The sequence below is a fragment of the Epinephelus fuscoguttatus genome, linkage group LG3 (assembly GCF_011397635.1).
Source record: "Epinephelus fuscoguttatus linkage group LG3, E.fuscoguttatus.final_Chr_v1".
Taxonomy (NCBI): domain Eukaryota; kingdom Metazoa; phylum Chordata; class Actinopteri; order Perciformes; family Serranidae; genus Epinephelus; species Epinephelus fuscoguttatus.
The window spans coordinates 32,913,534-32,940,719 of NC_064754.1; the positions used below are offsets into that span (position 1 = coordinate 32,913,534).

The following is a 27,186-nucleotide window of genomic DNA, read 5'->3' on the forward strand; positions in this document are numbered from 1 at the left end:
ACAGAGGTCATAAAACACAAAGGTGAGTCTCCTCCATTTGAGCATTTTACTGTAACTCATATGACTAAATCATGGCCTTGAATAAGGATGTAGGACTTGACTGTTACCTGGCTCCGAACTTTGCAATTTACCCTCAAGATAACTAATTGATGGGGCTAAATGATTAAAAAGAAGACAAAGAAAAAGATGGAAAAATGCTATTATTTCTTGTAGTAACAAGTGAGGAACATAATTGAATATGACTCCCAGGGCACATTAGTAAATTGCATGATGACTAAGTGGTGAAATACGGATTTTGAATGAACCTTACCGACTTTAAAACTTATCAGTCAGGACTATAGTGGTAGATTCATATACTCTAACTCTGTTGGAGATACAGAGTGCAGAAATCAGCAAGGCTTTAGAGGGCAGTTGCTGTTTCTACGTAAAAGTCCCATTTACAGTACTTACATGACTGGATATTTTATTCAGTTTAAATATCCAGGAGTCTCATATGACTGAAAACTTGCAGTCACTGATAAAAGTAAAATCTACAATTGTGAAACTTGTTTTGGAACAGCAGTTCAGTCATCGTCCTTACTCTACTGGGCCCCCAGAAACACATCACCCCAATATCAGACTTGTTTAATCTCTTCATCTTTTACATTAAACTTTTTTTTTTTTTTTTAATTCCACAAAATATTTTTTACAGGTATTTCAGGGATGCTGAAGGAAGAGAGACGTGTTTTGAAATAGTTGCACGTGTTCCTGTGTAGACACTTAAAGGGGCAATAAGCGAAATTCATCATTTCTAGATTGAAGGAATTAAAAAATTGCTATGTGAAGAACTAAGAACTTCATCTGGAGTATAGCATGACCTCACACACCCTCTCTCTGTGTTGATCTCCAGCCCCTTGTTTACAAGCCGGTCCGGCTGCGCGTTCATGTACATTCATGTGAATCGCCGCCTCCTCCTTGCCCCTCCCTCCCTATAAAAGGCTACAGCCAGTGAGCAATGGCAAATGGCATGATGGTACCTGTAATAAATGAAATATACTTGCTGAGATGGAGGCGAGGCTCAGTGACTAGAAGAACTGGTAGAAGCGCTCCATAGCTGTAAGTTACTCCAGTAGCTGGTGGCAGCCGACTAGTGCTAACTCCGGGAGCTAACGCTAACTCTTCTCCGTGAGCACGCAGAAGAGTAGGAACGTTAGCGTGGCAGCCGACTAGTCTCACTCACCAGACCTTTCTCAAGAAAAGAAAGGTCTGGGTGGGCCGACTCTCACTTTAAGATTGGAGGAAAAAACGCCCCGGCTGCTTGTATTTCTTTCAACCAATCACAATCGTTCTTGGCGGTGCCACAGCAACGGTGCACTGCAAAAATATTGCCGGGGGGGAAACAGGTTTTGGTGTAACATGCCCACAAAAATATCACCTACAGGACGCGAACCATGGCAGAAAAATGGCTACATCCCCGCAAGATCAAACACCACAAAAGTTAGTAAAGGACGTGTTGAAAACTGCAACCGGAAGTGGTAGGGCGGGACTTCAGCGGGTGGCTCGTTCCGCCCAATGAGAGGCTGATCTTTGCAGCGAACTTTCACCCACTCAGACCATAGCCGACTAGTGCTAACTGCTAACGCTCCTGGGAGCTATAGTTAATGTTCCTACTCTTCTCCGTGAGAGGTAGAGGGAGGAGTGGCTCATGACACACTTTGTTTTGGTCTACAGGCAGTGCACAACAGCAAACCTAGCGGTGAAACGATTTTGCTTTTTGCCCCTTTAACTTAGAAGCTGCATAAACACCCTAAGCAACAATATTGTGAATTGGACCATTGTAAAAAGTATCAGCAGGATTTGTACTCTACAGAACATTCATATCTTCCATGCTTTCCTCTCTTAAATAAAGTTTATTTCTTGTGTATATTTTAAACAAAACAGTATATATATATTTGGACATAAGCCCCCAAAATACAAAGAAATGAATTCAAAAAATTTCAATTGGCATGTAATGTACATTAGAGTATGTAATTACATACAAACCATGTAAATATTTTTCAGATAAAATATATATTCGAAAGGCGTGAAGAAAACTTCAAATTCAGTTCAAAACTTCGTAAGGTCTGTGGTGACGAAATGCGTGTGTGTGTGTGTATATATATATATATATATATATATATATATATATATTTAAAAAAAAACAACAACACTTCATCTGATTCAGACAAAAGCTTCACAGTCAGGCCCTCATACTAAAGCAGCTATTATGCTCAAGCAGTTGCTACCTTAAGATGTCATTAAATATTTCAACTGATTATTCATTAAACATTTCTTACCCCGTAAGACTTCAAGATTAGCAACTACACCAACCATCATCTTTAAGTACTAAAGATTTTCCCCATTACTTACATAATGTAATTCACAAAACAAAACATGGAAATGTAACATAATAACTTGACAGTCACCCTTATTTCAACACAGATCAAATTGAGAATAAAACCTCCATAAAAGATTATATAAAAAAGTGAGACGGCAACCGATCAAGGAGATCTGAGAAAAAGCTGCAGGAGAATGTTTTAGCAATATTTTGGTCACAATATTTTGAAACAAGCTTTCATTAATGACTTTTCCATCCACCCACATCACATTACAAGTAGAGCGGGTTAGTCCTACCCTGGAAGGGTAATTTTGGTTTTAAGATGATGTTACTGTTTACTCAGAAGCTGATGCTTAATCGTTAAAAAGAAATAAAAAGCCCTGGGGCTTAATTAAAAAATGCAGACCTAAATTTAAAAAAACAAGAGTGATGACATTTCCGGATTATGCAGTGGACCCACTTACTGATCATCATCTGGCCAAGTGAAGGCATAATTCTGACATGCTTGAGAATTTGCATTTTTGTGGAAACCACAAGAAAAACTGCCTTCATCAAGGTAATTAACAAGCAAAACAAGCGTGCTAAACACTAGCACAATGGTTCGAACTCATTGTCAAGCCTTTAAAATGTATCCCTTAGATATGCCTGTATATCTATCTGGGCAGTACAGGTACTTCTGTCAGGTTTGCAGTTCTCTTGTTGGTAGCAGTCCTTGGTAAATAAGATGATATCCTTCAGTATGTCCTTCTGGTTGCATAGTCCAACACCATGCTAGCTGCTCCAAGCAAAGCCGGTTCCTCCAAATCTGACGCGATAACCTTGATGCTCTGGGCACAGTCGAGGGCTCTCTCAGAGATGACTTGCTGCACTGGGGCCTCATAGTAAGAGGCCAAGATGCCGGACAGAATCACCAGTGTGGGGTTCACTATGTGGAGGATGTTAATCATGCCCACGCCTAGCGCTGTGGAGGCTAAGGGGAGAAGATGAAGACAGAAATTAGATTTTTTTCCCGTTTAATAGCAGATTTGATGACCAGTGATTGTGAAATATAATAACGTTTTTAAGAATGTTAAGTGTTTATAATTCCTGTCTGTGACAAAGGACTATTTTTGGATCTTTTTTTGTTTTGTATGCATTTTTTTGGCTTTGCGCTCTGACCTTTGTGCAGAACAGCCTGAGCTTTGCTGTTCCCCAGTCTGGCTGCGTTGATGAGGTCGGCAGCGGTGATTTGCTCCGTGATCTTCATATCCATTCCCTCCACCTTCAGCAGGTCCTCTGAAAGACACATCAGCACACAGGTCAGATGTGCGTATGCATGCAAATGATGAATGCTGTTATGAAGTCACTGGAGATATGTGATGAGAAACCACATTTAGCCCGTCTCTTCAGGATTTCGCAATGTTCCGTTCCTGTGAATTCTGTGTAACCTTGCAATTTTGTCCAATCACTGTAACTTTATCATAAATATGACTATTTTAATGGGTAAAATCTCATTTCATTGTAGAGCTCTGCGCAGTGTATTGATTCGCTCAGCCTCCCTCTTTCTGCTTATTATAAAGCTGCTGCTTCGGGATCGGAGCTCTGTGCCTGGGACAGAGTCACACACACAATGACAGGGCTAACTGTTAGCATCACAAAGCTAAAGTTACCCGATGGTTATTAACAGGTTTAACAACAGAGTCGAGCCATTTTGTTGTGAGATAAGTGACTCTGTGTCGGACGTTTGCTGCTGCAGGGCTACTGCCCAAGCAGCAAAATATGACGAGTAGTGATGAGATCATGTCGTGCTGTGTTCGCTCATGCTATACCGGCAGTGAGAGCACAAGGAGAGCCTCTCATGGGGATGGTCCTTCAGCGCTCTGTCGCATGGCATTAACAGCTGATCGACCAACGCCCCTACCATCACAAATAAATTCTAATTCTGTGGGAAACACTAACACAGCATCACAACTATTTTCACAATTTTCAATGTCCCCCCAAAATTTCAATGCGAAAAAAAAAAAAAAAAGTCTATAAATGTATATATGTTTTTACAAAAGCTGCCATAAAATCAGGCTTATCAGGCCGCAACAATCCCCAAAACAGCCTGTGAAATCCTAGCCTGGCGTTGCCAGACCCAAGTCACAAAACGCGAATGGGTCTTGACACGGAGTATGCATGTCCTCTATTCCCGAGGGGCGGTATCAATGGCTGTCACTCAAAGTGCCCCTTCACGCAATTGGCAAGATGGAAAACCAATCAGAGTAAACGAAACGTGTGACATAGGCTAGCACAACGCCACTGTAAACAGCCAAGCAAACTGCAGCAGAGATGAGCTGTGATGATGTCTGTGAAAGAGTGTTGCCGTCTTTGTGGATTTCCTCCTCACTGTGGACTCCGAGTTGCATGGGCGTGATTCCCAGCGTGGTCATTTCCCTGACCTGCTCCTTTATGAGAGCAACTAGCGGAGAAACAACAATAGCCACTAGGTTTTCAGTGAGTCCCACCTTTTTCCCGATCAACAGAGCCAGTTGGTAAATTAAACTTTTACCAAACCCCGTAGAAAGGATGGCAAACACATCCTTTCTTTTTTCAATAAAAGTTTTCAGTGCAGCTGTTTGTTCTGCTTTTAAAGAAAATATACATTTCAGTTCGTTCAACACATTTACCATAGCAGTTTCAAAATCAGTGGCCATGTTGGTTGTTCATGAAATGCATTCACTCCGCTCCTATTCTGATGATGTGCCCTCCCCAAAGTAACAAACAGTTGTTTGGCCCGGTAAGCTTTAACCGATGCCAGAATGCGCCTTTATGATTGCATGGCCAGACTGATCTGCGGAGCGAAATAGAACATGAGCTCGCGAGATTAGAACCGTTTCACCAGGCTAGTGAAATCCTGGGACTGTTCAATCAACTTGACATAAACACTGCTCTAGGTTTTCTTTATCCAGCTAGATTTCCGCAAAGTCAAATATTCTAAGAATCAGCAGTTAGAAAAACAGCAAGAGATCACGTTATTTCTAGTTTAAAGTTACAAAAAGGGCAAAGAAATGACTTTAAATTCCTTCAACCAACAAATCCATCCAACCTACATTCATGCCTGCGTCACGTGTGTGTTATGTGGCATATAATGTTTTTGGGTAAACTATTCCTTTATACACATGCAATTCCAGCAGGTGACTTAACAAAACTACAAGTTTATGTCAGGGTGAGCACACACCATGTTTAGAAGACACACCTTTCACAGCTACTCTCTGGATCATCTGGGCGTAGTTGAGTCCCAGCACATTCCATGAATCTTCACGCACACAAAAACAAACACTCACCATCGTGCAGCCTTTTGGCCTCTTTCTGCAAGGCCAAGCCAGAAGAGTAGGCCTCTATGCATCCTCTGCTGCCACACGGACACTCTGGGCCTTCCAGTGAAACCATGATGTGGCCCAGCTCTGCAGCACAGAAGGTGCTGCCGTGGACCAGCTCATTGTTATGGATGATCCCTCCTCCAATACCTACACACAGAGGCAAGGTATTTACTTCTTCAGATTGTCAGTGCAATTAAGTAACTGATTTGAGTAGTTAAAGGCAGTCAGTGCAGTAAGATGAGGCTATAATGATGATTACAATTTGCTGTATGATACAGGGCTCATGACATTTAGTATGACAAAATATACTGACTAGGCTCAGTTAAGAGACTTAAAAAGATGATGCCCCCTATCCTCCACTGCATAGTTGTTTATTTTTTATATTAGGATTATGACAATTTTACAAAATGTAATTCCTTGCACCAAGCCTGTTTAAACTGATGATGAATGACCAGATGTGTGAATGAATGAAAAGATCCTGACTCACCAGTTCCTGTGATGACAGTGACAAAGTTCTCAACCCCCTTTCCTTGACCAAACTTTCTCTCAGCCAACGCAGCACAGTTGCCATCATTGTCGACCCAGACAGGTAGGTGCAGGGCGTCTGAGATGGGTGTTCTCAGGTCCACCGAGGACCACTCCTGGATCAGCTTTGTGGAGTTTACGACCACGCCTTCTTGTGGGTTTACACGTCCACCCGTGGACACTCCTACAATGTAGGTGAGAGATGTTAGAAGAGCTACAAGATGATAGTTTTATGGTGTTTTTGTCAGCATCAAAGCCACATATTCATTAAGTAATGTGAGTGTCTTTTCATACCAACACCGAGAATTCTACAGTTGAGGCAGACAGCGTCCCGCATGGCATCTGCACACATCTTTAAAATGAGCTGCATCCTGGCCTCGATGGTCTTTGGATTTGGCTGAGTATTTTTCTTTACTATTTTACCCTGGACAGAGAAACAGAGTGGTGGTGGGGAAAAAAAAGGGAAGAAGAAGAACATGAAGCAGATTTTATACAAGATGGCAAAGTTGAATCACAGTGAAGACACAGACTGCACCTGAATTTCCATACTAACAAGCTATTTAGTAGGCTAGAAGGGTATTTGAGATGTTTTAGTATGTCTGAAATAGTAACCAACAGTAACCAGTGTTACAGTACGCAAACCCTAAACACTTCACTGGCATATGCATCCCACAATATGTAACAGTGGACAGCGACCGAGGCAGCTCTTTAACTTTGTAAGGTTTTGTTGTTTTAATCAAAGCTTTATTGACAGCCATTTAAAACGAAACACCTTCAAGACCCAGCCCGGGTTCGAATCCAGTCTGTGGCCCTTTGCTGCATGTCATCCCCCCCCACACTTACCTGTCCTGTCCATTAATGCTAAAATGCCCTAAAGAATATATTTAATTAAAAAAAAAAAAAAAAAAAAGGAGCTACAGCTACATCGAAAAGATTACAGTATATGCAGCATACCGTCATACTGACGATTGCCACCCTGAGGTTGGTCCCTCCCAGGTCAATAGCCAGAGCGCTCTGTGTCTCCAGGATGTGATCGATGTCCTGGGAGATGCAGTCTTTCACCGGGGGGAAACAGAAAGTCTTCTGGAGCGGCTCGTCCAGGTCAATGGTACGTATAAACTTGAGAATACGGGCTACTGCGTTGCCATCGCCATAAATCTTAGAGCTGATGAGAAACAGAAATGCACTTGTGTTTATATGTCATCATTATAAAACAGATATATTGTACATATTTATATAGTATTTTTTCATATTTTGTTGTAATTTCTTCTATTCTTAACTATAAAGCTGTGACAGGAGTTAACTCAACTAACTTCAACTTTACATTTCACTTGTTGCTATAAGTTACCCTTCATAATATGCAGAGCAAAAATGTACACTTAGAATACAGATTCGGTGCTTTTAGAACAAGAGAGAAAAAAGGAAAAGAGGCTCTACAAGCAAAACTGGAGGACAAAGACCCGTTAAGACAGATCGACAGTATATAGATCATACCAGGGGTATCTCTTTCCAAACTGCAGCTCCAGAGCGTGGAAGATCTTATTATGAGTGTCTGCATCTCTGACATGTAGGACATTTTCACCTGGCAAAGAGAGACACATCATCCGTATACAGTAGATGTTGAAGGGAAACTTTCACTTTCAACCTGGACCCCATTTTCCTGTCTTTGTGTCTAAGTGATGTATGGGAACAACAGTGTTTTAAAGTGATCCAGTATAGAGCAAGATCACTAAAGTCAGCAGTGGTGAAGCAGGCTGCAATGTAACGACATGGACATTTGGCACTGTTAATGTACATCCACTAGAAGTACTTGTTTTTGCCACTCACATGCTCACATTATTATTATTACAGATGTCTGACAACATTATGGAAAGGATCCCTACAGTGACAGATGTTTTTGTTTAAGAGTGAAATCCTTTTTGTTTAACCGGAAACAGCCCAGAACTCTATTTAAAAAAAACAGTAATTTTATCATTGTAAAACACACTGGTTTGTTTGAAATAAATCCTTAATTCACCCAGTTAGATGTGAAAATATTCTGGCTCTGTACACACTAAAATTGGTCTTAATTTAAATGGAGTCTGGTGGGTATAAACAGTCCTTGCAGAGCTGCACCTTACTACAGCATGTGCGATGCCTCATTAGTGATTTAATCCATCTCTTGACCTTCCTCAGTCAGAGAGTAAGTCCGGACAAAAATTGTGGCAGAGGCAGCATGTAATTATCAAACATACCTGTTTCTCTTCCAGTTTGCCTTGTTCCCAGGTTAATGACAGGTGTGCCAAAGGCCCCGGCCTCTCGTACCCCACAGCTGCTGTTTCCGATCATGCAGCCGGCGTGGCACACCAGCTGGATGAACTGCTCAAAGGGAATGTGCTTCACTGCCCGGAAGTTGGGATGCTGCTCAATGCCCTTCTTACGCATCACACGCACCATCTCCTTACTTCCTGTTTACATACAGAAAGAAGGGGCTGTTCAAGTGACACAGAACAGCCTGGAATAACACAAAGGACCCAAAGGAAGCAGTAAGTGAAACTAACCGGCATCAATGTTAGGGAAGAGGATGAGAGTCTTTTTGTTGAAAGAAAGCAGAGCATCCAGCATCAGCCCGTAGATTTTAATAGAGTGCTGGATGTCAGTGGTAACTGGGTGCTGCAAAGCCACGATGTAGTCACCCTCCTGCACCTTGTCACCTGCAACATGAATGAACACCCGACACATCACATACAAACATATTTCAATGCCTCACACTTTATTTCTGTCCCGTGACTGTATCCCTACGTACCCAGCCAGCTCTTGATGATATCCATGTAGTCGTCTCTGTGATTATTCGATAGCAGCTTATCATATGAAGGGCAGCCGGCCAGCAGGATGCGAGAGTGGTCCTCGCACATGGCTATGAGGTGCTGCTCTGCTCTGCGTGTGCAGCAGGCATGGTAATGGGCTAGCTTACTGATGGCGTGGCGGATTGAGTCATCGATTGTACCGCTGACCTGGGAAAAAGACAAATAAAAGATACATGTTATTTGTTCTTTGGTAATATTACTACAAAGTCTTGCAGGCAGGTGCATCGGATCAAAAACTGACTGTAAAAGAACCATAAATTCCTGCACTATTATTATATCAATCCATTATTGTATTTTGTGCCACTCTTAGGAAGACAAGAAAACATATGGCTGCATACTATACACACGGTGCGTGGTGTGACTAGAACTTATCTCTCATATTCTCGAGCCCTGCCTCCTCACCTCTCCTCCCTCCAGATGAAGTATTCTAATGTTCATCAGTGCTGCAGCAGTTGCTAGGGCCAGTGCATCAAAACGGTCCCCATGGACGACCAGGATGTCAGGGTGCAGCCTCTGTAGGACATCAGGGAGTTTCACAAGTGCCAGCCCAACACTCTCCACCATGGCAGCCTCATCCTCTCCTCTCACAATGGTGTGGAGCTTGGAGCCGATGTCAAAGTCATCCTGCTCGATCATACGAAAAGTGTTCCTGCGGAGCAGAAAGTAGGAAAAGAGCAAGTCAGCGAAAAACCTGAGTTTCACAATGAACATCTGTGGGCAATTATGGAATGTTGTATTGGCTGGTGCATTACACTTTAGACACTACTTTACTGTTTTGCAACATCTGTAACAAGCTTTTGCTTTTTTAGAAGGACGCCTTAGTGCCAGTTGGACATACCCGTAATCATCGATGAGATGTGAGCCAAGCACCACAACTTCCAGATCAAACTCGTCAGGGTGGCTTTTGAGCCCAAACATGATGGGGGCCAGCTTGGAGTAGTCCGCTCTGTTGCATGTTGCGACACACACCCTCAACTTCCTCTTACACTACACCAAATGGAGGGTTAAAGACCAAACAAACACACAGAGACACCATTAGTTGAGCACATAAAAACACACCCCTCTCTCCACTAGTTATGTTTAATTATTCAAATACAAATGACTGAAAATAATAACTTCACTTCACATAATGTTCTAAATAAACCCTCATTTTCATACAGAACCAAAGACGTGAAGCCATACCTGATTGTCCTCGTCTGTCTTTCTCCTCTCCATCTTTTCTCTGTTCCTCTGCATTCTCAGATAGTAAAGCTCCTAAAAAACAATGCAGAAAAGACAGGGTGAGATCCAGTAATGGGTCGGTAAAGCATAATAATATTATCCATTATTTTCAATACCATAACCCACCCACAGGTCGTACTCACTGGGGCCTTCCGATTATTCAGAAGCTGTAACATGGAAACACAACACAACACAACTACACTAAAAATGTTTTGCATTTTTAACAAAGAACACATGCTGACACTTTTTTTTCCAGAGGTGGGAAACATGCTTTAGGACAGTGCTTTGCATGGCAAGGTGAAGGTCACACTCACACCTGGGACACCCTGGTCACCTTGCAGAAGGAAATTGGTCTCAAAAGGACAGCAGCCCATAAATGAGAGCGACAAAGTCACGGCTCATCAGCTGCAAGGGGAGAAGCACACAGAAGCTTTTCTCTATGTTTATTGGCTGTTAATCGGAAAGGGGCGGAACTATGTCCACGAGAAATGATGATGAGTGAATTATGAGTGAACTTAGGTAAATCCCCTGCAGTACTATGTTAACAACCTTTCCATTATCTCTCCCCTGATATAACAGCAGGCTGGAGTCACCTGAGGTTCTGACCTACGAAGTGACTTCAGTCATACTGGGACATTAGTAAAGCGATCAAGATTAAATCACTGAGTAGTCCTTCAAGAATCTTTTGTATGATTACGGTTTGAGCTGGTAATGTAACACACCTGGCACAAACTGCAACGATACAGTTTCAGCCACAGGCTTAGAACTGTTTCAAACTTCAAAGCAGACATTTTGATTTGTTATACTATAAAGCAGGTGTTAATAATAACATTTATGATGGTTCTGTTCTATTAAGGAGTCCCAGTGAGCTATGAAAGTGTGAGAGTGAGCCAGCATGAACATACCAGGACCATAAAACTGAAGCAGTTTGCAGAACAAACAGAACAGACAGGCATTGTATTATTTACACCTGTGCGTTTCCTTCTGTGACATTTCAAAATGTCTTTTGTGAAAAATACTGAAAACGAAAAAACTGAAAAAACTAAAGAACTGTTTCTCCCCTATTTAACCGTCAACAGTGCTCACCAAAGACTAATGTCACAACATCATCCAAATGTGTATAACTAATTCTGAAGTTTTCAGTGGCAATGGCTTCTTGCTGCCATCTGCTGCTGTGAATGCATTACAACAGTTGTACTTTCCCAATTGTGTGTTCAAAGTCTTAAATATAAAACAACAACTTTGCAGTAACATTTCCAGAAAACATACAGAGGTACTGTATGTATTAAAGCCAATGTGGTAAATCACAAGGACCTCAAATTCCAGAGCGGATTGACCGCTTGGAATTTACAAACTCCCAAGGTTAGATTTAGCCTCTGGCTGAGCTGCATTTTATTCCTTTGCACTTCTGTGAATAGGAACGGAGGGGTCATTGACATCGGAACGAGCAAACAAGGATTAAAAAAACAACAAAAAAAAACAGGGTTCCCACTGAGGCACGAATGTTAAATCCCACCATGTTTTCCATGGAGTGATCCATTGCTTACCACAGACCATGCTGCTTGTAATTTTGTCTGTCCCTACTTAAAAATGGTGTTGTGAGAGCCATGGCAGGAACTGTTTGCCTTTCATATATTAATAATCCATTTGACTGGTAAAAACACAGTGTAAATGAATGGTAAATGTAGAATCATTAGCCTATGTGGATAGAGGTTTTTTTTTATTATTATTAAAAGAGATGATATTAAACTAGTCCAACCCTGCAGAGCCATATCAAACATCATTGCACTGGTTACTACACAGAGAGAGATAAAAAAAAAAAAACAAGGAGGGGATATTGAGTTTATCAACATGGAAAATCCTCTTATCAAAGAAGAGCAGAGAACATTGCAACTCTACAAATAAAAAGGCCTTTTAAGGACTGTGCTATGTCATGTGAGTACAGCTGCTTAAAGAATGCAGCCATAAAGGCTGTGACAATAACCGCCTTTATCACTGTCATCACCACATTCGATTTATTTTAAGCCAATACAATAAATCAATTGAAAAAATGTGCTACTACCCAATGTTCTGCCCATAGTACAAGCCTGTCATCAATGAAGGCTGCTGTGCCATAGAAGGTAAAGACGGAGACGGGAGTCGCTTGGGTGAGCAAGTGGACTCGGAAATATGTGTCGCACCAAAAACCGCCAAACTTTAGTGTTATGTTGTTTTTTCACTGCAGTAAGAAAAAATCCACAGTCACAGCCCTATGCAGCCGTATACCATTCCATCTCATTTATGGCATGGCTTAGCATATTATATCTGGATCAGCCTCAAAAAGCACACCACAGGAATCCAGTATTGCTCATGTCCCTGAGTCAAACTGCTAAGTCACTTTTTGTCTGTATAACTTGGCATCTAGCTAGACATGAACAGGTTGTACCAGATCCCTGAAAACAATGAGACTGTTAGGATGGGCTGATGCTATCGCCAAGCCAATGCCAACGCCTGAATGCTGTTCACTACTGCAGAACTTGACTGTCATCCATGAGTGTTATTCAAGGTATGCAGGAGGAGGTTACATGAAGGTCTACAGATTTGGAAAGAAATAAGGCAACATTTCCACAGACTACCAAAGGCTAAAGAGAAGGGATGCACCATGAAGTGATACTTTCTCAGCAAATACTAAGTTCTCCATGTAAAATGTGTGTTAAAATTCAAATATTTTCCATAAGCAATCTGAAGTTTGCTGTCCTTTCACTGTGAAACACCTGATTCAGCTGCACATTGAAATCACCATCACACTATTCTACAGAATTAGATTTCTGGTTGCACAGATTTTGTGTCATTACAGGCTGCAAAATATATGCATATTTTCCTCTGAGCAGACTGTAGGTTGGAGAAGTGAAGAACCAAAGGATCAACAGTGCTATGAATGTTGCTACCACAAATGATGGGCCTTAATTACTCAATCAGAATTACAACTGGGTACACTCAATACTTGTTCACAAAAGCCCTACATAGAGTAGAGTGGATCACACTGTGCAAAGTAAATGGGCTGCTGCGTGTATTCACAGGTAAATTCACTGCAATACCCCATCATATTCCTACAATGATCCCATAGTTTACTACTCCATCATTATGCTAAATGCTGAGATCAGTATTGCATCCCAAAAAGAAAAAATAACTGAAGATATTTTGAAGCTATTTGTGGGGGAGGCTGTTATTGGTGTATGCTGGTGCTGAAATCAAATACATACAAAAGAAACAATGGAAATTTCGCAAGGAAAACGTGTTAGCAAACAAACAATGGGTCACGTCAACCACAGTCATCTGCTGAGCTGTGTGGCAATTCTTCTCCGGTGCACATTGACTAAAAGTGTCTGGCTAAACAAAAGCCTCACTCATCCCTGGGCGTGGCTGTGCCAAGCACCTTAAATTAAGACTAAATGAAACGTTTATACGTTTTTTTTAGTGTCAAATCAGAGCTTTCCTTTTTATGCTTTCCTATATCATTGTAGGTAGTACTTAACATAATATCTGTGAAAAAAGGTGTGTCTGTAGATTTGTGCCCCAAGGAAGAACCAACATCTTTAGAGTGAATGCCAATATGCGTCAGTGGCGCCATGTAAACAGTCCGTTTTTCGTTACTAACTGCCAACAGGTTTCATTACATATCCAGGGGTTATCCAAGGATACTGGGTAGTGGCAGCGTTAGATAGTGTCTAAACTCGCCTGCTTGGCTGGTGAGTTTTTCCTTATACATCTCAGATGCTTGGATTACAGTACAGTGTGATCTATCTATCACCTGTCATCAATCCCATGACAGGTTCTAACTCACTCATTCATAACATTAGAGCGCTTTTTACTCTGTGACACAGGGAAAACATAATTTATTTAAGTGTCATCATAGCTTTTGACAACAGCGTCCCCGATATTACTCCTGTCCTGTGGATAAAAAACAAATCAGTACCTAAAGGGAAGAATTGGATAAATGATGTAACCCTAATCTGTGCATACTCTGGGCTGGATGCCACTGTTTTCTGTCTATGTCAAGAGAGAAATTCTTTGCATCTTGCACTTCATTTGCATAAAAGGAACAAAATTTATCTTTCTATCATGGGCTTGTTGTGATGCTGAGTGACAGCTGGACAGAAACTGCAATGCAAAACAAAAGAGCTGCACACTTCCAACTGAAACCAACATATGCTCACTGGCTAATGCCTCCTTCTCTTCCTAGTCTACAAGTGTGGACGCACAGTATGTCTTGTGTTCCATCTTGGTTTGTTGAACGAGCTACCGAACAAACTTTGATCAGGTTGTAAAGTGCACTGCTAACGTCATTTTACAGGTTTTTATTGCTAATTTACTGGTCACAGGTATGTTTACATTCAGTGTTTCTCACCAAAACGCAATGTGTATTTTCAAGGTTTTACAACTGTGTTCAGTTTTCCTTCTTAAAAAAAAAACATTAGCACAGTTGATATTTTAATGTTTTAAGATGTTCACCTGTAATGCTCACGGATTGCCACATTTTTTTGGTGAGTTACTGCCACCGCAATTTATTCATCAGCAGGAATACACATTACAGTAACATCACAGTTAATTAATCAATTAGTTAATTGACAAAAATCAACAGGCAACAAGTTTGTTGGAACAATTAATCATTCAAACTGAATTATCTGTATCCTACAATTGGTTAATCTGATCAAACTAAACATGAGAAGACAATTAATTGAACCAACAGTGATGATTAAACAATGATGACAAAAATCCTAAGTGTCAGCCAACCTTTAAAAATGTGCAACAGACTAATACCGCCAGCTGATTTGTGTGTTGCGCTCTCTACTAACGTTAGGGCTGCCACTAACGATTATTTTCATTGTCGATTATTTTTTCGATTAGTCGACTAATCATTTCATCGAAAAATGTGTTAAAATGTTGAAAAATGTCGGTCTGTCTCGCCCAAACCCCAAAATTACGTCATCTAATGTCTCGTTTCATACTCACACCAAAGGGTTTTAGTTCACTGTCACAGGAGAGTGTGTAAAGCTGCCAATATCTGAACATAAGAAGCTGCTGTAAGATTATTTTGGGGTACTTTTACAGTACTTTTCTATGAAAAATGACTCAAACCGATTAGTTGACTACTAAAATAATCACCAATTATTTTAATAGTCGATTAGTCATCGATTAGTCGACTAATCGTGGCAGCCCTAATTAACGTCGACATTCACTCTCAAAACACCGGTGTGAAAGTGGTTATGATGCAGACTTTGACAAACAATTTCATGTTTTTGTGCGACCTCTACAGTACGACTGTGAAGGAGCTAGCCGACATTACTTGCTAGTTTGTGATTATAAATCAACAAAACAACAATAAAACGATTTCTTATTGTATTCAAATGAAATACTTAACTTAATAAAAAACTGCAAAAATTGTGAGAGTAGAATTTCAGTCAGGAAACAGAATGTACCCTGTTCAGCTAGCAAGCGATCAGTGGCACAGCGCAGGCAGACTTCCTGTCTTTTAGTGGTGCTTGGGATAGATATCGGCCGTTCAGATCGCAAACTTCCGAATTTAATGGAGATAAAATTTCATGGAGTTTTGCTTCCGTTTCATTGTTTTTTTATTTTACCTCAAGTTCAAGATTTTTAGTGGCATGCAGGAGAAATTCGTCCATTTAAACGGGACAAAATTTAGTTGAAAAAGTTTTAAGTTAACTATATTATAACCTCTATTTCAAGTTGAAAATGTGGCATTGCAATTACTATATTTTCAACATGCAACAGGACTTCTGGTCACACTTCCTGGCAAGAGTGTTAATAAAATCCTTTAATACCTTTTATACATAGCATTACAGTGCTATTATTCAGGTTTACAAATGCCACCACAGAAATGTTTTTTTTTTTTTCACCACTTTTAAATCGGATCTTCTATACCTTTGCTGACAAATCATTGTACTTGGCTGAGGTAGATTTGACAGAGTAGATTTGTTTACACAATATCCCACTGGCCAACGTCAGCCACCAGCCGACACCAGCCTACCCACGCTCACCTAACCTCAAAGACTTGTACTTCCATTCAGTAATTTAAAAATAATGCGGGCTGATTTCCTATGACACCCTGAAGACAAACTGCCATTTAGTTTTACTTCTATTAAGTCATTACTTTAATAGCCTCAGCTGAATGATAATTTTGTGGTGTTAATCACCATCACCATCATCATCACCTTACTTTTGCTAATCATCCCCATTAAAATCAGTCACAGATGAGCTATGGGAAGGTAAAGACAGTGTTTGGACAGCCTCTGTTTAAGCATGGAAAAAAACTGAAGTTGGGATGCATTCTAAAAACAACAATGGCACAAAAGCACCACGCCTTTCAAGGTAAATGCCAGCTTGACAACTTAGTTCAGTATTTGCGTGACCTGGTCAAAGCAAAATTCATGCAAGATCCTGTCCTTGCTGTTGTGCTTTTCTTCAACTCTCAGGTCACACAAAAAAACCCTCATGGACCAAATACTATGATTTACCCAGAGTCTCATTCAGCACGCCAGTGACTTCTAATCAAGCATCACAAGACAGCATCAGCAGCCAGTGTTATGGTATGGGGGCAGGGACGCATGCAGAAAGCAAAGGCAGGGATGACACCGCGATAAAGGCAGACAGAGATACATTACACACAGAATAAAAGAGAGGTAGTGATACACAGTGAGACAGGAAGGAGGGGCACGAAGATAAAAAAAAATACGAGAGAGTGATGAAGGAGAGAAAAAGGCCATCTGACTTACATGTGGGTTTATGCGCAAAGGACCCGTCTGCTTTTCCATCCTACGCCTCTTTGGACTCACCGCTAAAATAAATCTCTGGTCTATTCCCAATCCCTCTATCTTTTTTATTTCTCCCTTTCGCCAAGCCGCATGAGGCAACGGAGGGAGGGCATGCGCGAGCCAGCAAGCAGCAGAGGAAGGGAGAATAGAGGAGAGAGAGGTAGGGTGACACAGACATACAGCTGGGGGAGGGGCTGTGTGAGATCTGGGCTGGGTTGGTTTGTATTAAAGCTCGTGATTGGCTGAGTGGGAGGAAGAAAGAACATGGCATCGTGCCAGACATCCAGCACACAAGCTCGTCTCTATAAATCATCACTGGCTACTTATGTGAAACGACAAATGTCAGAAAGCATATACTTCAGACAAATCTGGTGAGATTAAGAAAATCATTTGTAAAATTTACAATGTGATCTTCAGATTAAAAGGTCTTGCTTGTGCCCCACCCAAATGTTGTTATAAAATGAGTAAGAACATTACAATGACAGGAAATATTTTGTTTTTTTCACATCAATTTGAAAGGATACATGTAATGCACTGCGCAAAGCACTTGAAGTAATGGAAAACATTAAATTACTAATCAAATTCAGCACTGGTTTTTATGATTCTTCTTTTAGTACAGTGGAAATAATAATGCCATGTCTTAGTCTGCTGTGGAAATGCACAACTTACATGGAACGTATTGTAAAGGTGACAGCAGAATCCAGCTCCATGCGTTTGTTCAACTAAAATTCACTCTACACTCCAAAACCCTTTATGGTATAACAGCACTTGCGTCATTCAGCACTTCGCAGAAGCCAGGAAGTAACAGGATGTTTTTTTTCAAGTGTAACTGAAGTGTGCCAACCAGGAAATAAAGGTAAAAGAACTGTAGGTAAAGAAACTACGTAGCTGCAGTTCACAAGAACTGATGACATTTCTGTAAGGCAATGAGAGAGACATCTGTTAAAGCTGGGGTAGGCAGAAATGTGGACAAGGAACATTTCTTCTCCTGCAGCTCCCACTGTCCTCTCTCTGTCCTCTGTCCCCTCACACCAGACAACCACAGACATATGCAAACTCGTGTTTCTTATAAACTGATTTATTTAATCCTATTTCACTGTACAATTGCATGTAGCTCATTTGCTCAGCCCCTTATTGTCCCTCTCACGCTCTCTGTTTATCAGACCACAAATGAGACAAGACTTAGCTTGCTAGCCACCCCACGGCCAGCACAAACCCTCAGCGCCTAGTGTCATGGCAGTCACAGACAGTTTGCTGATCCAGTGGGGAGTCTGTCCGGTCCCCAAGCGCTGAGGGTTTTGCTGGCTTGGATTCAGGTTGCTGTGCCCGCTGACCGAGAGTCCATCTCTGGAGCTGCTGCCAGCTCTCCTCCTAGCAAGGTTTGTAGTAGACACACTGATTCAAGGCTCTTGGTATTGTTAGCTACATCAAAGTGGACTTGAACCCGCAGCTGTAAGCAGAAGCCTAACTATTAGCAACATTTTCTCTCCGTCTCTGAGATGCTTTGCCGATACTGACAAGTGTTTTATTTTTTATTGTCAGACTCTCTTCTAGGTTGCTTTGCAGTGTTGCCAATACAGGAACAGCAACTTTCTCTGCAAAGCTCTCCGCCATGCGCATCTGCATTTGTAAAACAGCCAACAGGAACACTTTCTCTCTCTAAAATGGCCTGTGGCCGCACTTTCCAAAGCCAGAAAACCGAGACAAGAGGAAGTGCAGAAGTCTAGATTTCCCTCAGTCCTCTTTAATAACAATAGGCTTAAAGGTTATTTTCCACTGAAGCCAAAATTAAACTGCCTCCCTGAGCTGAAATGAACACCTATACAAAGTCACAATTTTGAGTTTCCTGTGCTGTTAAGGACATTTTGTTTCATCAGCTTTTGTAGTTACATTAATGTGCATGCTCCTTCAGGCATTGCCGAGATAATCTTAGAGTTCAGTATGAAAACTAACTGATCCATCAGTCTGAAGGCTTATCAGGCACCAAAATATTGTACAACGGTTACGATGTGCAGTGAATTAAAAACAAAAAAAACAACTGAGGTTCAAAATATAGTTATGTGTTTCTGCTATGTGGTGGTTACCTGACCCTGTCCTTTCCCTCACTTTGTCAGCAAGTGAAGATGTCCTGACCTCTCTAATCAGAAAGGTTAGAAGACGTTATGTCTCAGTGTCTTGACGCAGGCTAGAGACAGGCATTGTGTTGTTTAGACTAGAAAACTACCAAGGGGCACACACATTTGTGTGACCTTGTTTCTTAAGTATAACTGAAGTTGGAAAAAAAAACTGTTCCTTGAAGCCAACTCCGTGCCACCACTATGTGTGTGGGTTCTGTTTCCTAGTGCCATTCTTGTAAATGAATACCTTCATTGTAATGAATACAATGTAGACGAATGTTTTTAATTGACCAAACAGAGACGGGCCTGGAAGTACATTGTGTATTCATCACTATGAGACAGGATTTTGAACTTCAGTAATTATCTCATCTTTTGTCAAGATGATTGTAAGGTAAACAGTATATAAACAGCCTCCATGTTACAAATTAATATTGCAAGAATGTGCACTTGCGCGTATTTGATTGGCCAGCACAACACCTTGCTAGATGACAATGCACTGCAGTCTCAAAAAAGTTGGGCCCAGACCCAGTTTTTTTTTTTTTCATGTTTGCTTGTTTGTTTTTTTGTGGTGTATCAACAAGCTGGCTCCATTCGAATGAATGCGAGAGCTGTGGGGTTTTTTATGCAGGGCTGAAGTCAATCTGGGCAAGGCCTAATCCCTTTATCCACAGATTGGGTTTAAATATACTACCTAAGACTTAATCAACTAAAATTCTACAAAGTCTAACTTCTAAGACGACCCTCTAAAATGTGTGGCTCTTTATATGGTCATATATGTAGTTTGTATACTCATATTGGCTGCAATAGCAGCTGGGTTCCTGTATTATTAAAAGATTCCTGTGCTTGTACATACAGTCAGCATGGTTGATAAATAAGTTGTTCCTTATAGAGCTTGGATGAACTGAATATTGAGAGTCTTTTTCATTGAGGATCAATTGGTTCGGCTAATATTCAATGCATGAGCCTGAAGACTAGATGTGGGTTTGTTTTAAAGGGATAGTTCGACATTTTGGCAAATTTGCCTATTGCCATAATCCCTATAGTCATGTGAGTAGGTACATTACCTTTAATTGTCAGTGCCTGCTGTTCTGATATCGGTGGGGCAGAGCTGCCCACTGCTCAGTGCACAAAGTGGAGGTGAACGGTACGGCCCCCTCTCTCCCTCAAAACTAATCAAATACACCATCAAATGACTCTAAAACGCTCTAGTGGACAACACATGGCTTGCGCATTCCCCACGCTATTAAATAATAATGTATAATTAAGTAACATTATGATACATGAAGCAAATACTCTGAACTACTTTCTTGAGTAAACCACTGGGTGGAGTGATAGTGCGCACCTGAGACAGTGCCATTGTTATTGCTTGCAGCCTTGCATTTGCGGTATCGTCTGCTGGAAGCACCAGAAAGTTTGAGAAAAGTTTACAGAGTGTTTTTGTAAATCATGGTTTACACATGTATTGTAAAAAACTGCGGTAACAAGCCGAAGACATGGAGCAGAGTGAAGTTTCACGTGGTACCGACCAAAAATACGGACAGGATGAAACAATGGCTATTTGTGCTGGACATCGACCCCAACACGCCTGTGGAAACGGTCCAGAAAATGTTTGTTTGCTCCAAACATTTTTTACCGGAGGACTACAGTGAAAGGATGGAGCGCAGAAGCTAAGGAATGGTTCAAACGCATTTCTTGAGAGACACTGCCATACCATCTGTCGGCATCACAAAACGAGCAGATGTGGTAAGTGATCGTTGTGTATTTTGCTCAGCAAGCTCTCTGCTGTAACGTTACCTCCATGTTGAGTAACATTAGCCTACAACCCAAGTATGGTAAATAAGGCTAAAATGCAAATGTTGTTGTGGTTATGTTATGGATAAGTGCTTGCCCAGAGCATATAGTGAAGTGACTGGCATTACTTCTCATTGTTGGGAATAAACAGACTATTAGGGAACATTTTATGTTGTTGTTCCCTCAGGAGTTGTGGTGATTTATGAGTGTGGAGTTAGCATGTTCTCCCCGTGTTCCGGTGATTATTTTGAGGCGTACTCTCGTCCCATCCCACCATCAACATATGTATGTAACATACAGTCACTGGCCACTTTGTTAGGTACACCTGTGTAATCTAATGCAATCCAGTAGAACAGCTATACCATGATTTTTCTCCCCCGAAGCTTATAAATTTTCGGTTATTGTTGACATTGTCTAGAAAGTAATGATTCTACTTTGTTCATTATTGAGGTCATAGTGAATGGTGGTGGTGTACTGGGTGGTAAACTTGTTGTTTTGATGACGGGAGTAACTGCACTAAACATATGCTGTTTGAAATCACTCCGCCCAGCAAGTACTGTGTGTCTGGAATGTCGTTCCGGCTCTGCATTTGGCTTCAAAACAACTCTGTCTCATAATATTACATTATTATTTCATAGCGTGGTGAATGTGTAAGCTACAAATTGTCCACAAGAGTGTTTTGGAGTCATTCGATGGTGTATTTGATTAGTTTTGAGGGAGAGAGGGGGCCGTACCATTCACTTCCATTTTGTGCGCTGAGCAGCAGGCAGCTCTGCCCCACCGATCTCAGAACAACAGGGACTGATAATTAAAGGTAATGTACCTACCCATATGACTATAGGGATTACGGCAATAGGCGAATTTGCCAAAATGTCGAACTACAAATTCTACAAAGTCTAACTTCCAAGACAACCCTCTTAAATGTGTGGCTCTTTGTATGGTCATGTATGTAGGTTGTATACTCATATTGGCTGCAATAGCAGCTGGGTTCCTGGATTATTAAAAGATTCCTTACTTATCTTCTGTGCTTGTACATATAGTCAGCATGGTTGATAAATAAGTTGTTCCTTATAGAGCTTGGATGAAGTGAATATTGAGAGCCTTTTTCATTGAGGATCAGTTGGTTCGGCTAATATTCAGTGCACGAGCCTGAAGACTAGATGTGGGTTTGTTTTAAGGGGGTACTCTAAATAACATTTTGTACGATTTGTTTTTTCCCTTGCATTTTTTTCTATTGCGTTTTGCTTCCTTTATACACGCTATTTATGCATCTAATTATGTTTTTCCACTTAAACTTTGTTTGTGTGTTGCTACAGAGTGCTTTTTATATTTTCTTATAGAGATGGATTGATGGTGTTTGTTCTGTATTGATTACTTGTCACGTTTAAAACACATTGGTTCCATTCGTGGCACATGAACTCTTAATAAAACTCTTGGTTTTTCATGTCTTTTTATGAGCCTAATGGAGCAATAGGTAAAAGTTGTTGTTCACGCCACTGTTAATAAAAGACTCTTGACCATATAGGCTACTTTTATGTGCCGCTCATCCCTTTAGTTTTGTTAATCATCCCAGTTACAATCAGTCTCTGTGCAGACCTGCACACTCCCACTGACCAACATGTACGCCCCCACAGAGTCACTGATAGTACTAACAGACTGCACCATCTGCATGCCTTCACCTCATTGGTCAATCCCTAGAGACCCTAAAATAATGACAAAGCCATAAAAACGATGCAGGATACTGCAGTGTGCCACGTGTCTGATTCTCAGGAGTGTTCAATGACTCACTATTACTAGTGTTCTCTGTTTATTTAAGGAGTTCAGGGACCTGTGTGCTTCTGCTTCTCTCAATTTACAAAAAGAGTTCAAGGTAACTTTGTCATATCCTTTTATTTCAAGGAAACTGAACAAAACCTCAAAGGACCCTGTTTAAGTAATTCATAGTGCATGGTTTAAAGTGCATTGTGCAAATGCATTTAATTAAGTATGTATTTCAGTAAAAGCCGTAATGTCACTGCAGCGAGTATAATGACCACAATTAAAAAGTAGTAGCAGCAGTTTTTAGCACCAGTAGTAGTAGCTATAAACTTGACAGAGACAAAACTTAACTTCTAGCTTCTGAAATAATACATGTAGTTATGCTGCTCTACTCTCTGGTATGTTCACATTTTAGAGAATGCAAATGTTGCACACTCTGGCTCCATATGCATTTCTCTTTTTTTAGAAGGTGTTTCTGCCTCCAGGCCGTCTTCAAGATCAACAATCATACTCTTGAAGAAGGCCAGAGGGCCAAAACTTCATCTGAATAAAAGAGAAATGCACACTGAGCCAGAGTGTGCAACACCTGTTTTCTACTTTCAAGTCTACTGCCAGTGATCAGCACCTTGCTGCAACTCTTGGTGTGCGTTACTTCTCTATATCACATTTTATTAATAATTTCCTCATTAATGATGTATTATTTCACCCATCTGTGTGTCTGGTGTGTGAACCAAGCAGAGCGTACATGCACTGCAAACCCACATTTGTAGGCGCATCATAATGCACCCTTTAAATAGAGGGAAAATAGTGCGCTGTTGACTTCAGACCTGCTGCCTCAAAAAGGCAATGCGCCAACAATGTCTTGACCACATCTCATCTAAGACCTAATCGCCCATGGGCGCACAGTCTTTCACAGCATGGGCACTGGCCATGTCTTGCTCTATAACCATGCAATGACAGTTGCACTGCACTTTGCGCTGGCCCAAAAACTCTGCACAGACATAGAATAAATTATTTTAGGCTACATGATATAGTCTACCTGTAGCATAATTAATTAAACTGAAAAAAAAACAACAAAAAAAACAAAACACTAACATTTGTAGTAATGCAAATTGCAAAAACCCCAAAACAACAACCTTGAAGGCGTTAAAGGCATGAAGACTGTTTCCATGTCCTGAAGGGAATTCTTCTGGCTTAGTTTTCTGTAATAGTCATGTAAAACTACCAGTTTGCCCTTAGGCCAAGAAATTTACATTCAGCTTGAAGGACAAAACAAACAATCTGAAGAAGTCCCCTTTGGAAAATTGTGATGGACATTTTTGGTTGTTCTCTGGCATTTGATAGACTAATTAATCAATTAAGAAACTAATAAGCGGATTAATCAAAAATGAAAATAATCATTAATAATAATAAGGGGCAGCAGAATTACCTTGTGAAGTGGATATTATTGCTAAATATAATGTACTGCATAATGTCAGACATAATGACGGTCACATAACCTCATGTGAATATTAGTTCACGCACATATTGTATTTCTGTATTTGACATGAGGGACTGGCAGTGCTGGCACCACCTCAACAAGCCGGCTGTAAATATGAATGTGAACTGGGTAAACTGCCCTCAGTGTTGACACAGTTGTGACATCCGGGTACCCAAAGGACACAGAAAAAACTACATCGAGCTAGATCAAACACTGATCTCAGTGAGCCGGTTCAATGTAGATTTACTCTGATGAAACAAAGAGCAAACACAGCAATGGACCATGAACTGTGCCCTCAACCTGTTTCTCCCAGACTACCACAAAGTCAAGATCATAAGCTTCCCAAATTGTCTTAAAAGAAATGACTACCCAATCTACAATTAGTATTTAAAACCAAATTCCCTGTTAACTCACTAAATATGATTTAATAATCTGATGATTCACTTAAAACTTAAGAGTAGTTATAGTTACCACTTCTTTTCTTCATACAACATTTTATCTCTGACCTTGAGCAGATATCTGATCTGCTTTACTTATCTTATGAAGACATGGTTTTAAGGTACCAATAAAGTATCATAAAACAATCTAACAGTGTTACTGAAGATCTACAAATGGCGGACACAAAAGAAGGTATGTCATATACTTGCTAATAAGATGCTGCCATCTAATGTTCTTTATAAGCAAGCAACACTTTTGGTACTGCCAGTGTGCAGTGTGTAGGTGTGGTTGCATATTTTTAAAATTCAGGCATGACATGCTACCTGGATCTCTTGCACACACCCATTACCTTAAATAGGAAACATCATTAGTAATGTTGCACTGGATTAACTTGATTGCCACGTGGAGGGAATAACATGTGACTTATTATGTTATTACAACCAACTCAAGGCACAGCAAGGCAGTAATGCTCCAGTTGCAGGGACCAAAGGTTTTTTTTATGTAACTGAGTCGACCAGTGGTACAATGTGAGATTATATAACACAAAGATTACAGACTGCATGTTTTGCAGTAGAGTAGCCTGCTGATTTTAACCAATATCAGAAGGAATTCAATGTATGACAATATCTTTAGGTACATCTTGTTATTCTGCATGAGGGCATCAGAAATGTTTGTTAGCTATGTGCCCTTTCAGCATCTTATTATTCATCTTATCTTTTTAATTTGGCTTTGTTTTGTCTGAACAAATATCTGTTTCAGCAAACATTAAAGTCAGCTCAAATAAGCAGGAGACCCACTGAAAGGGAACAAACCGTTAAACACAGCCCCCACTACTTCACTCGTCACAGTGGACGTGTCAATTATAGCTAGCAAGCAGACTGCTTGTTTAAAAAACGCAATGACAACAAACAACCTGCACTTTGTCCCACCTTTCATGTGACGCTATGACAAGCAGCACTTCGCTTCTGTTAACATTTATAATCCGTGAAGCCGGGGTTAAAGAAGAAAGGGGGCATCTTTCTCCACCTCGGACACTAACCCACTGCAAGTAAACATTGAACTTCCTGTCCGCTTCACAACTACGTCACTTTTTCCTTATCGGTTTTAAGGCAAATTAGTATGAGGGGGGGTGCACGCATATTTTTCCCTCATATAACAGTTATATATGTAGTAAAAATGTTAAACTTTGTACAAATTGAGTGTTTTGTGTCGCCTAGAATCCCATAATACCTTGCGGAACCGTTCACCCGTGTCCCACGGAAAAAAAAAAATGAATGGGGGCGACTTCGTGTCGCGTGCGTCTTTACCGTTACTGCGGTTTGGCTTTAGCTACAAAGTTATGCTAGTGCCTGTTAGCCGGCTGCCAAGCCTAACACGTAATAAAAACACCATTGGCATCATTGTATAATCATCAGTGGGTGTTATAATTGTAGTGTTTGAACGTTTCGCAGTGGCGTAGAGGTTCAGGCTAGCTGTTAGCTGGTGAACACCACCTCACAGTTAGCAAAAGTTATCAACCCCTCTACAAGCTATCTGTAATTTTTATCACACTGATGCGTAATTAAAATATACCTTCAAATATTCAGAGACGCTGTCGCTTCATCTCATGCTGAAACCATCCGTGGTTACATTCACTTAAATCCCTTCTGCTTTGGGTTTCCAGTGGTTACTAGCAAACGGCTCAGAGCATCTAGGCACTCACTGGGTTCGCATTGTCGATATCTGGGCGGACCGTCTGAACGAGACCGGATGTGCGTGATTTGACCTTCATAATAAAACCCCCCATTAAAGGTACACATTTTTATACTGGTGTACAAGGGCGTATTAACCTTTCTGGACGTACCAGGGGGGATATAAGTATTCATAAGCCACTGATCATTTTTTCTGCCCAGTGTGTGGGCCTACTTTATTCCTGGAATCGCACCTAACCCCGGTTTGTTGTTATTGTGGTAATTTGAAAAAACAGCAGCTTATCTGATATCAGATAAGACAGATGTTTATTTATCCTGAGATAACTTGCTCTGCAGAAGTTGCAATACAAAGTTGAAGATGTGCAGCTACAAAGCATACACTATTTAAAGAATAAATAACAAAGTAGAAAAAGCAATACATAGCAAATATAAAATACAACATATAGCAAATATAAAACTAAGCTAAATAACAAGATAATAAATGTTTAATTTAGGCTATAGGAATATTCAAAATGTATAAAGCACAGTGTCACCTAAGACTGTGAAGCTCTTAAAACTACACACAGTTTCCTTATTCAATTCAGAACCTAGATGAATCAGGACACACCCAAAGTCTTGGAACATGTCAGCTGCTGCAGGGATTTACCGGCACAGATTTAACCTTTTACTGCTTGGTCTAGGGTGTAGCCTACTGAAGTATTTGTACTGTGTATTTACATTTGATGTTAGGCTACTTTATGCTTGTGCTCCACTGTGTTGAAGATGCAAATAGTGTATTCTTTCCACTCCTCTGCATTTATTGCACAG

General features: G+C 40.7%; 1 protein-coding gene across 5 annotated transcripts; it reads right to left on the reverse strand.

The window, feature by feature from the left end:
- Positions 1–1,861: 1,861 nt before the first annotated feature.
- Positions 1,862–26,417, reverse strand: gne (glucosamine (UDP-N-acetyl)-2-epimerase/N-acetylmannosamine kinase). Of its 5 annotated transcripts, none has more exons than XM_049571740.1 (15): positions 17,066–17,510; positions 10,433–10,456; positions 10,251–10,322; positions 9,907–10,055; positions 9,471–9,717; positions 9,008–9,215; positions 8,763–8,915; positions 8,457–8,669; positions 7,717–7,804; positions 7,177–7,387; positions 6,517–6,646; positions 6,185–6,406; positions 5,662–5,844; positions 3,515–3,631; positions 1,862–3,326 (listed from the first exon to the last, which is right to left on the reverse strand). In XM_049571740.1, the coding sequence occupies exons 1-15, from the start codon at positions 17,102–17,104 to the stop codon at positions 3,091–3,093; spliced, it is 2,292 nt and encodes a 763-aa protein (XP_049427697.1). In that variant the 5' UTR covers positions 17,105–17,510; the 3' UTR covers positions 1,862–3,090. The 5 variants fall into 5 exon arrangements, with proteins under 5 accessions (XP_049427697.1, XP_049427700.1, XP_049427699.1 ...); XM_049571743.1 differs by having other exon boundaries at positions 10,416–10,456; XM_049571742.1 differs by lacking the exons at positions 10,433–10,456; positions 17,066–17,510 and adding an exon at positions 26,261–26,417.
- Between the last annotated feature and the right edge of the window lie 769 nt (positions 26,418–27,186).